General features: G+C 33.3%; 1 protein-coding gene across 1 annotated transcript in view; it reads right to left on the minus strand.

Annotated features, from left to right (window-relative positions):
- Nucleotides 1-234: 234 nt before the first annotated feature.
- LOC149777652 (uncharacterized protein C05D11.1-like) overlaps nucleotides 235-13,356 on the minus strand; it is a 123,342-nt gene continuing 110,220 nt past the window's right edge. Inside the window, exons 20-23 of the mRNA XM_089938712.1 lie at nucleotides 8,365-8,458; nucleotides 4,438-4,598; nucleotides 2,388-2,540; nucleotides 235-1,828 (exon numbers count right to left, since the gene is read on the minus strand). Coding sequence (XP_089794838.1) covers nucleotides 1,768-1,828; nucleotides 2,388-2,540; nucleotides 4,438-4,598; nucleotides 8,365-8,458 — 469 coding nt within the window. The 3' untranslated portion in view covers nucleotides 235-1,767. The remainder of the gene's footprint in view (nucleotides 1,829-2,387; nucleotides 2,541-4,437; nucleotides 4,599-8,364; nucleotides 8,459-13,356) is intronic.

Raw genomic sequence — 13,356 nt, forward strand, 5'->3', positions numbered from 1 at the left:
GGTATTTTTTAAAAAGGTACATCTTTTTGCAATGCCTTCCAGGTTTAGTTTTAGAATTACCTGACAGTAAATAAAAGCTGTCTGCTGCATAAGGATAAATTCCTATGAACTCAGACAATGACCAGTTAATGATATAGTAAGGAAAATAACAAAATGGGTTAATATGGGAAATGAATCAGCTGACAACTTGAACCTGTGAAATGGGATTAAATAAAAACTCACTAAAAAGGTATGTGTGCTTCATCTACATGTATTTCCACTTTAAGGATGGACTGTGACAAGTAATCATCAGCTAGAACAGGATGCAAAATACTTTAAAATGCAAAACATTGTGATGGTAATCAATTTACGAATAGCATTACTGAAAGGGATATTCTCTTCTTCACAGCAGTTGAACCCTGCTTTAATAATCACCAGTATTAAGCAATCATCTGTTTTAAACAGCCAGTTTATCAAAGTCCCATAAACCAAACTAACTGTAGAAATTAACCACCCTTCTTAAACAGCCAATTTATCAAAATTCCATAAACCAAACTAACTGCAGAGTTAGGGTTAACCCTAACCCTAACCTTAACCACTCTTCTTCAGAGGTTACTTTTCTCATTTCTACAGGTGGATGATTAAGATGGGTTTATTATTTTCACATTTATCAGACTCTACTATATATGATCTATCCTACTGAGCTACTTCAAAGGATCCTCATTAGACAAGGATCAGTGTGTTACTTCAATGGATCATCATTAGAAAAAGATCAATGTGCTACTTTAAAAGAACCTCATTAGATGAGGATCAATGTGCTACTTCGAAGAATCACCACTAGACATGGATCAATGTGCCACTTCAAAAGATCCTAACTAGACAAGATCAATGTGCTACTTCAAAGGATCCTCTTTTGAAAAAGATCAATAGGCTACTATAAAAGATCCTTGCTAGACATGGATCAATGTGCTACTTCAAAGGATCCTCACTAGACATGGATCAATGTGTTACTTCAAAGGATCCTCCTTAGACAAGGATCAATGTACTACTTCAAAGGATCCTCTTTAGACAAGGATCAATGTACTACTTCAAAGGATCCTCCTTAGACAAGGATCAATGTACTACTTCAAAGGATCCTCCTTAGACATGGATCAATGTGTTACTTCAAAGGATCCTCCTTAGACAAGGATCAATGTACTACTTCAAAGGATCCTCACTGGACATGGATCAATGTACTACTTCAAAGGATCATTGTTCAACTGAAACTAGAAAGAATGAGTCATGGAAATTAAGTATGCTCATCACCTCCTCTTCATTTTCAAGGGAAAACATCGTACAGAATTTAAAGTAACTTAGCCTCTGGTATAATATACTGCAGAGAGATCATAATTTATGATTCTGATAGTCATCTTTCAATGGTCAACAGCAACTCAGCATCTAATACACTTTACTCCAGAGAGATGATAATCTTCAATTTTTGCTGTAGTCTTTCAAAGGTGAATAGCTTTTGTGTTGTCAGTTTTTTATAGGTGAATGGCTTCAATGTTGTCAAAGTCTTTCAAAGGTAATAGTTTTAATGTTGTCAGAGTTTTTTTTAAGGGTGAACGGCTTCAATGTTTTAAGTCTTTTAAAGGTAAATAGCTTTAATGTTGTCATTTTGTTAAAGGTGAATGGCTTCAATACTGTCAAAGTCTTCATAGGTGAATAGCATCAGTGTTGTCATAGTCTTTCAAAGGTAATAGCTTCAATGTTGTCATAGTCTTTCAAAGGTGAATAGCTTCAATGTTGTCATAGTCTGCACAAGAAGTCTTCTTCAAGTGAGTTCAAAATTTTTAACTCAATAGACAGTCTGTAAAAAAAGAAAAAAATTAAGATTCAAAATGGAGACTGTATGAATTAGAAACTAAAACTAAAAAAAAATAAAAATAAAGCATCAATTTTAGTCCTTTATCTGATAAAAACTAATCAGTCCTTTTATTTGCTAAAAGATAAAAAGAACCTTAAAAAAACAATTTGAAAACAGACCCCATCAATCATAACCCTTTTCTCTGCCCCCAAAAAAATACATACAGAACTGAACAACATGCATTCAGCCTTGTTACATTCCTATTACAGAACTGAACAACATGCATTCAGCCTTGTTACATTCATATAACAGAACTGAACAACATACATTCAGCCTTGTTACATTCCTATTCCAATGTGGACTAATTAGAGACCATTACTTTTCTATTCTTTTGTGGCCTAGTTAGATAAAAATTACTTTCTTATACAATTGTGGCCTGGTTAGACACAAAACAGGATATGATTCACAAAATGTTTGTAATATTTAGAGTAAGAATATCAATATAAGATGCTACAACATAATAAGACAAACAAGATCCAGTCCCCCTCTCTATTGTACTCACTCCCTAAATTCTCCTGAGATTTCTTCCACTTTGGATGGGTGACAACAGACAGCACATCTGATCTGTGACACATCAAAAAGGGGTGCCATGTACTTCTGTCCAACTCTCTGCAAGTCTGCAACGCTAACTTTGGATATCTTCTGCAATAGGTCCCTGTAAAAATACACAATTCTACAGGGCTTGAGCACTAATCTCACTAATTTGAAATAATTAGCTTGAAATTCATTCATCTGGTCAGGCTAGTGTCTTGAAAAGGTCACTTGCTTTTCCTCACCTTTCAAACATATGAACAGATGAGTTTATAGATCATGAAATGGCATCAGAAACACAGTATACAGATCACAAAAAGGCATTAGAAACACATACAGTATATAGATCATGAAAAGGCATTAGAAACACATACAGTATATAGATCATGAAATGGCATTAGAAACACATACAGTATATAGATCATGAAAAGGCATTAGAAACACATACTGTATATAGATCATGAAAAGGCATTAGAAACATACAGTATATAGATCACGAAAAGGCATTAGAAACACATACAGTATATAGATCATGAAAAGGCATTAGAAACATATACAGTATATAGATCATGAAAAGGCATTAGAAACACATACAGTATATAGATCATGAAAAGGCATTAGAAACATATACAGTATATAGATCATAAAAAGGCATTAGAAACACATACAGTATATAGATCATGAAAAGGCATTAGAAACATATACAGTATATAGATCATAAAAAGGCATTAGAAACACATACAGTGTATAGATCATGAAAAGGCATTAGAAACACATACAGTATATGGATCATGAAAAGGCATTAGAAACACATACAGTATATAGATCATGAAAAGGCATTAGAAACATACAGTATATAGATCATGAAAAGGCATTAGAAACACATACAGTATATAGATCATGAAAAGGCATTAGAAACATATACAGTATATAGATCATGAAAAGGCATTAGAAACACATACAGTATATAGATCATGAAAAGGCATTAGAAACATATACAATATATAGATCATAAAAGGGCATTAGAAACACATACAGTATATAGATCATGAAAAGGCATTAGAAACACATACAGTATATAGATCATAAAAAGGCATTAGAAACACATACAGTGTATAGATCATGAAAAGGCATTAGAAACACATACAGTATATAGATCATGAAAAGGCATTAGAAACACATACAGTATATAGATCATAAAAAGGCATTAGAAACACATACAGTATATAGATCATAAAAAGGCATTAGAAACACATACAGTGTATATAGATCATGAAAAGGCATTAGAAACACATACAGTATATAGATCATGAAAAGGCATTAGAAACACATACAGTATATAGATCATGAAATGGCATTAGGAACACAAAGTATACAGATCATGAAAAGGCATCAGAAACACATACAGTATATAGATCATGAAAAGGAATCAGAAACACAAAGTATACAGATCATGAAAAGGCATCAGAAACACATTATATATACTGACACCCCTCTAAAGGAGTTACTTACCTATTGTAAGCCTCCAACACCCCTCTATAGGAGTTACTTACCTACTGTAAGTATGTGATACCCCTCTATAGGAGTTATTTACCTTCTGTAAGTATGTGACACCACTCTTTAGAGTTACTTACCTATTGTGAGAATGGAATACACCCCTATTGTAGGAGTTACTTACCTATTGTAAGTATGCAACACTCGTCTATAGGAGTTACTTACCAATTGTAAGACTGGAACACCCCCTATTGTAGGAGTTACTTACCTATAGTAAGAATGGAACACCCCCCTATTGTAGGAGCTACTTACCTATTGTAAGACTGGAACACCCCCTATTATAGGAGTTACTTACCTATAGAAAGAATGGAACATCCCCCTATTGTAGGAGCTACTTACCTATTGTAAGTATGCAACACTCGTCTATAGGAGTTACTTGCCTATTGTAAGACTGGAACACCCCCTATTGTAGGAGTTACTTACCTATAGAAAGAATGGAACATCCCCCTATTGTAGGAGCTACTTACCTATTGTAAGTATGCGACACCCCTCTGTAGTAGGAGAGAAGGCATTCCTTGGATGCCTCGGAGACTGTCTTTTCCTTTTCAATCACTTCAAATGTCAGGCTACTTTTGGCTGACTCCAACTCAATCTCATTAAAATCGGTCTCCCCCTTTGCATAGCCTCTCTGCAAGATAAAAAAGGGATAAGAAAATTTAGAAGTGTATATTGACTTTGACACTTCCCATGTTCATGCTAAACATGAGACCTGCAGAAAGTGACATCAAAATTGATGACTGGACACATATCTATAATATAACAAACTTCAGCAGTTATAACAGTGCAAAATGTAGAAAGGGGATAAAACTACCCACAGAGGTAAGGAACATGAGCAGCCCTGACTGCTGGAACAATAACCCTACCTTGATTGGTGATTTAATTCAACTCCAAATACACATAGTCCTGGAAAGGGATGATAACCAATTTGTCTAGGTTGGGGATTAGACCCAGGGAAGTCACCATTGACCAAAAGATTGGTCCTTCAGGAGATTATTCTGAGGACATTGTGCATCAATCAGTAGATGGAATACTGGAGGAAGGGGCTTGCTAAGTACTCAAGGAAGCCATTATTATCCCCATCACCATGGGAAAAGGCTCTGAGGACAGAGGTAAACTCGAATTATGTCTTGGCTCTTTCAAAACTATAGGTATCTGTTGTTATGGGGATGTGATGGTATGCATCCTGCTGATCTATGGAGACTGTCCAGTCACAGGGACTTATGGTGTTCCTCACCAAGGTGGTGGTCTCTATCTTGAAGTGTTCTTCCAGCAGAGGTTTGTTTAAAGTTGAAAGACTAATGATGAGCTGAAACTTGTTGCCTTTCATTAAAATCAAACAAATCTAGGACTAAAAACCAAAGCGTGGTCATTTCCCACCTATTCTACTTCTTCCTTTCTGTAAAAGGGTGTATATATTGCTTCCCTCAGATGAACCAAATTGGAATGGGTGTCAGTCTGTCTGTCTTAGAAAGAACGTTCCTCAAAGTACAGCTGGTATCCATCCTTTTAAGTAGCTTGGATCCACACATCATCTGTGATACCCGACAAAATCTCCGAAAAGAGGGCTATTCAAACAACAACTAATTTTATCAATGGTGACCATATTGATGGTGGATTGGTGATATTTGAACACATAAGATAGACCTTCAGGCCTCAATGCCTTCCTTCAAATTTGCTAAACAGTTTTTGAGAGGAAGTAATGCTGTAAGAAGATGATCACATAGGACCATACCATAAACCCACTTAGCGATGTAACCTATCATCTTGTACACCCTGTTTCCCTCGATCTACTTCTGAAATATGGAAATTATGATGTTAATATAACATCCTGTATAACCCATTTCCTTTGATCTGCCTCGGAAAACATTAAAATTAGGATCTTATTGTAACATCCTGTACACACAGTATTTCCCTTGATTTGCATCGGAACATATATAAATTAAAATATGGTAATGTTACAATGTACCATCCTGTACACCCTGAATAAACAGTGTAAGGATCTGACTGAATATTACAACTTTTACTAGTCTACTAGTCATTCACTACTTCAATGTTATGGATATAGGACTATTTTATTTACCTACTTTTGTATTACCCCTACTTAATGTTAATATGTGATACTCTGGTTTTGTTTTCAATTCTAATTCTAATTAAAAAATTCTTTAATATAAACTATTTTTTGAATTACAGACCCAGAATGAAATTTCCAAATGATTAAAATGTGTAAAGACATAACAATAAACATGTAAAGCCAACAGGGCTTCATGCACACATGGAAAATCACCAAGAACCATGTCTTATACAAATGGCTACCAACCAGAGCCAAAAAAGATATCCAAAGATAGCTTTCAACCAATTAGAACCTTTGAATTTTGTTTAAAAATGTCAACTGATCAATTAGAATTTTTTCTAAAGAGTTCATTCATTTTATGGGGCATCAATTTTGTTGGTTTTGCAAAAAGTTACATTATTGTTGATGTTTAAACTAGTTAAATGGGCAAGGAGTCCAATTATTTCCAAAAAAGGATCTTTGTTCACTGGTTCTTGAAATCTGCAGTGTGTAACAACACAGAATCAATAAAAACTGGAAACAAAGAAAAAATAGTTGTTGTTGTAGGGTTTAATGCCATTTTTCAGCCACGACAGGCTTTACATGGTGGCCAGTATTGATGGTGGAGGAAGATACTGGGAAAAACCCCGGAAGGAACCACCAACCCACGACAAGCTACTGGCAAGCTTTCTCACATACCCACATTGGCTGAATCTGAGACTCGAACCCATGCAGATAGAGGTAAGATGGGAAAAAATAGTGAATTTACAGCAATAACATATTTAAATAAAAACACTGGACAGATCTGTAATTATGAATAAATTAGAGTAATGTATACTTACAACAATATCTCATGAATAAATTAGAGTAATGTATACTTACAACAATATGTCATGAATAAATTAGAGTAATGTATACTTACATCTCATGAATAAATCAGAGTAATGTATACTTACAACAATATGTCATGAATAAATTCAAGTAATGTATACTTACATCTCATGAATAAATTAGAGTAATGTATACTTACAACAATATCTCATGAATAAATTAGAGTAATGTATACTTACATCTCATGAATAAATTAGAGTAATGCATACTTACATCTCATGAATAAATCAGAGTAATGTATACTTACAACAATATCTCACGAATAAATTAGAGTAATGTATACTTACAACAATGTAATGAATAAATCAGAGGAATGTATACTTACAACAATATCTCACGAATAAATTAGAGTAATGTATACTTACAACAATATCTCATGAATAAATTAGAGTAATGCATACTTACATCTCATGAATAAATTAGAGTAATGCATACAACAATATCTCACAAATAAATTAGAGTAATGCATACTTACATCTCATGAATAAATTAGAGTAATGTATACTTACAACAATATATCATGAATAAATTAGAGTAATGTATACTTACAACAATGTAATGAATAAATCAGAGGAATGTATACTTACAACAATATCTCACGAATAAATTAGAGTAATGTATACTTACAACAATATCTCACAAATAAATTAGAGTAATGTATACTTACAACAATATCTCATGAATAAATTAGAGTAATGTATACTTACAACAATATCTCACAAACAAATTAGAGTAATGTATACTTACAACAGTATCTCATGAATAAATTAGAGTAATGTATACTTACAACAATATCTCATTAATTGTTATTGTTATTGTTACTGTTGTATGATTTAACGCCATTTTTCAGCACAAGATAGGCTATACATGGCGGTCAGTATAATTGGTGGAGGAAGAACCCTGGAAAACCCCGGGAAGAACCACTGACCCACGAGAAGCTACTGACAGGCTTTCTCACGTACCAACACTAGCCGAGCCTGAGACTCGAACTCACGCAGACAGAGGTGAGATTGGCAGTGATCCGTAACAGTGAACGCTTTAGACCACTCGGCCACTCGGGGCCCCATCTCATTAATAAATTAGAGTAATGTATACTTACATCTCATGAATAAATTAGAGTAATGTATACTTACAACAACATCTCATGAATAAATTAGAGTGATGTATACTTACAACAATATGTCACGAATAAATTAGAGTAATGTATACTTACAACAATATCTCACGAATAAATTAGAGTAATGTACACTTACAACAATATCTCACGAATAAATTAGAGTAATGTACACTTACAACAATATCTTACGAATAAATTAGAGTAATGTATACTTACAACAATATCTCACAAATAAATTAGAGCAATGTACACTTACAACAATATCTCATGAATAAATTAGTGCAATGTATACTTACAACAACATCTCATTAATAAATCAGTGCAATGTATACTTACAACAATATCTCTGGCCTCCTTGAAGGCATTCACAATATGTGTTGACTTTGCCAGAAGGAAATATAGCAGTCCACTCTCTGGTTGCACAAATATACTAAAATTGAAAACAAAAAAGTAACAAATATCATATAAAACTATAGAACACTATCTGCCTGCCTTATCAAGTTGCAATGTCTCCCATTCCCATTCCTGTCCTGCTGTATATATCTTGCATGAAAACTGTTCCTTATGTATGTATCAAGTGGTAATGTCTCACATTCCCATTCCTGTCCTACTGCATGTATATCATGCATGAAAACTGTTCTTTATGTATGTATCAAGTTGCAATGTCTCACATTCCTATTCCTGTCCTACTGTATGTATATCATGCATGAAAACTGTTCTTTATGTATGTATCAAGTTGCAATGTCTCACATTCCCATTCCTGTCCTGCTGTATGTATATCATGGATGAAAACTGTTCTTTATGTATGTATCAAGTGGTAATGTCTCACATTCCCATTCCTGTCCTGCTGTATGTATATCATGCATGAAAACTGTTCTTTATGTATGTATCAAGTTGGCAATGTCTCACATTCCCATTCCTGTCCTGCTGTATGTATATCATGCATGAAAACTGTTCTTTATGTATCAAGTGGTAATGTCTCCCATTCCCATTCTTGTCCTGCTGTATGTATATCATGCATGAAAACTGTTCTTTATGTATGTATCAAGTGGTAATGTCTCACATTCCCATTCTTGTCCTGCTGTATGTATATCATGCATGAAAACTGTTCTTTATGTATGTATCAAGTGGTAATGTCTCGCATTCCCATTCTTGTCCTGCTGCATGTATCTTGCATGACAACCATTCTTTACTTTTATGTAATTATAAACATAAGGCTGCAGAGTAAGTTAATGGACTCAACAAGCTCTGAGACATGATTACCAACATGGGCATACAATAGAAATAAACAGACTAAACAGTTTATTCATAAACAAATTTAATCAACCAAAACCGACAGCGTCTACTACACGATGGTACATGGTTTGTTTACAATGTAGTTCCTAATACACTATACTATCTTTAGGCACAGGTGTCATGCAAGTGTGTGCAATATGAAGGTGTTAAGTATCATAAAATACTGGAGGATTCTGACAATGTAAAGTTAACAGAGACAAAAATGAGCATTTAATAAAAGTCCTTATAAACTTACACTGAAATATCACACACAATAATGCCAAGCATCCTACTTCATGCTATAACTTTTTCTGTGTTCTAAATTTATTAAGTTCTTAAACAGTCAGCGAAGAGTCTTGCTAATAAAGGTGGTTTAATTTCATCACTAATTATGAAGAAAAAAAAGAGGGAATATGTGGTAATGGAAAACCATTCTTCATGGTGTTCATTTTAAAACGAAAGAGAAGATGAACTTTCAGAGGACTATTTTTTATAAGTTTTCTTTTAAATCTAAATCTTAATTGTGAACACCTATCATGCATTGATTATTGTTTTTATTTTTTCATAAGACATGATGTATATTTACTGATTGTTTATTTGTTCCAGTAATATTTATACCACAGGCACAAATTTGCTAAATGTCAGGAGACATTTACACATGGGAGGAGTATGTGACCCAGGTGCGTGTTTGTCATGAATGAGTGAGTGATTGATCATAGTGCTGACGCACATGAATGAAGAGGGCGCTAATGTCGATCCCATGCCAATTAACAAAAACCCTTGGCATTTTCTCCTCTCAATTTCAGATGAACATGTGTTCTACTCCTGCCTATATTCATGATTCGAGAGAACTGTAACATTTGTACAATTCAAGTCTTCATGTCTGGTAAGATATTTTTTATATGTTACTGAGCTAATATACTGAAATACCTGCATGTGGGTTGTGTATTGTATTTGTCTCATTTGTAGTATTGTATATTAAGTATTTGCTGTTCTGTTTTAGGTTTATCCCCTATGTTTCTTGTATGTTAATAAATATTACAACCAGTGATTGTTGTAATCATTTCTACCTATACAATGCCCAACTCACATTTAATTTTGAGCTGACAAGTCTATACTGAAACCATACTGATATCCACTGTTAAATGAATGGGATCATATTAACTTTGCTCAACAATTTTTATTAATATTAAGTTCAATTAAATATTTGTTACTGTTAATTAGGAATTCTCTATTGATTTAATTAATATACATAGACACACATGTTTACTTGTTTGTTGTAATGAGATACAAAACAAGGACATAAGGATTATATACTGTTGTAGATTTCATTTGCAAGTTTATGCAGAAAACAACTTGCCTAAGAGTATACAATTGTTTAATTAAGGTTGAAATTATATTTCTCACAGACTTCTAGATAAGTAAATGAAATATACCTCTTTCATTTATTTGATCATTTACATAACATGGTCTCCAAATAAAACCATTTTTTGTAAACAAACATTATATCACCATGTATATTTCAATCATGCTATTAAATTAATTCAAATTTAACAATACTTCCTTTGAATATATGTCATTTTTTATGGGTGTTCTTTGAAAAAATTTATTTTCAAATTTAATTTTTGGTCCATATTGTATTCCATGATATAGCTCCAAGATGGCTTTGGTACCAGTACCTTTTACAATCTAAGACAATTTCAATGATTTTGTACCGTATTTGCTGGCCTACAAGATGATACCTTTGGACCAGTAAATATTAGCCTCATCCAAATCGACTTATATATGGATCATGTCATCTGAATCACATTATCATACATCACATAATTTTTTGTATGTAAAAAAATTGTACGAAAAATAATGTGTAAAAAATACTTCATTCTGCAGAAGAGATCACGTAAGAAAAAATATAGGACCCCACATTAAGAAGGACTTTATACAATTACATGATCATCAGTATTAAAAATTAACGTACATCAGATGTAACTGTGCTAAAGCAGCATGCATTAGTAATATACATTGTTTAAATCTGATTACATGTGTTAGAATTGACAAGTTAAAAGATGAATAACCATGACAAAGACAGATATTCCATCACATTTTTTCTTCTTGCACCTCACAATCAAATAAAAATTATGCCCAGAGAAAGAAAGAGATGTCTTGATGATTGTATTGTTCACGTACCAGATGACTGTGATCTTACTCATGCACACAAGTGCAGTACTATATTACATCATCAATTAATACCACTTGGTAAGCAATTCCTTCTAGTTACCACTTCCATTATCCATGAATCACATGGCTTTGTAGTATTATTTACATGCTAATTAAATATTCTACAACAATAGTCAGGTTTTCCAATCTAACACCATTTTAAGGTCGAGATTTGGCAGAACAAATCACATTAGTATGACTACCAATAGGAAAATGAGGCTACCCACAGGGTATTATAAATATGGTACAGTATAATGAAAGGAAATGCCAGGTGATTACTCTTGTAAATTTCTCAACCAGTAACATCTTTTGAACTTGCCAATAGAACTGTCAGCAATTTAAAGTAACATCTAGCATAAGCAAAGATCAAAAACAATTGCTACCTAAGTACAGGAAGAGTACATGGACTTAAAAAAATAATCTTATTTGTTGGGAATGGAGAGATCATTGCACTTGCAAACAAAAGTAGACTGCACGTGAAATGCTAATTCTTGGGATTTAACAAAAATGGAGTCAATATGGATATTAATATTGTGAATATTTAAACTCTAGAAGGAGTATGGCATGTATTTTCATGGTATGTATTTTCAAGTTATGTATTTTCATTTACTATTTAATATATTAATGTCTTCGCTCTTGGACAAAAGGTTCAGCTAAAAAGTGGCAGTAAGGAATACAAAAATATGATGAGCTGAAATCTCTCTCTCTCATATCGGGCCATATTTTATTTTGATCACGAAGTGTAAGAAGAAAATGTGATGGAATAAATATGCCTTTCTCTTAATAAAAAAAAAACCTGGAAAAAGCATTTTAGCATTATTGATGCAATTTCCCTATTGTTGATAATCTGAAATAGCATACAGTGATACCTTTAATATGTATGAAACCGGAAGTTACTATAGTTTAATTCTACCTAGCATCCTGAATTTTATCCTATCTGTAACAAAGTAAATTTTCAGGTCAGGATCATTATATGTAGCTAAAAGTACATAATACATTTAAAATTCTTCATGTGAAACAAATGATGTACTTTTGATTACATTTAATGATCCTGACCTGAAAGGATACTTAGTTATAGATACGATAAAATTTGTGATTCTTTGTGGAATCAAGTGAAAAAGACAAAATCCCAAGTATTGATATGGCATCTTATACTCAGCATTGACTTAAATGAATGAAGGATGGAATATTTACCAAATCTGCCTTTTTGATTTATATTCTGCATCAACATATAGGCCAGCAAATACAGTAAATGAAGCTAAACACATCATATTCAGGTCCCCTCATGGTGTAATTTAATGTAATTGTAATTCTTACTACTTTGCCATTTTTATTAATCCAAATATATCTAACTGAAATTTGCTTCAAAATATCTGTATTTGGTCTTGACTTACATATCACAGTGTTTTTAGGAACAACTGTTTTCCCCATTGTACTGAGTGTGGTATCAAGAAATTTATTTATTGATTTTTTTTCCAATGAAGTTCATCTCGGTCATTTTCTTCACACACTGAATTTTATACCCAAGAACATAAAAGGTTTGTCAGTCAATTGTAAACTTTTCTCTGGCATAAAATAGTATTTTTGTGTTACCTTGAACCAATCAACTACATATACTAATATTTGATTTATAACATATGCTTGACTGAAAGCAACATAGACCCTGATTTGCCATTACCTAATGCTCTGGCAGATGAGGGTCTAAGTTTTTTGTTCTACTGATTAGTCCTAACAAACTGCAAAGACCCAGATGTGCCAGTGCATCGAGTGACAGCAGATCAGGGTCTACATTGTTTTACTGATTAGTTCTAGCAAACTGCAAAGACCCAGATGTGCCAG

Source organism: Sinohyriopsis cumingii, chromosome 17, assembly GCF_028554795.1.
Source record: "Sinohyriopsis cumingii isolate HCF-2022 chromosome 17, ASM2855479v2, whole genome shotgun sequence".
NCBI lineage: Eukaryota > Metazoa > Mollusca > Bivalvia > Unionida > Unionidae > Sinohyriopsis > Sinohyriopsis cumingii.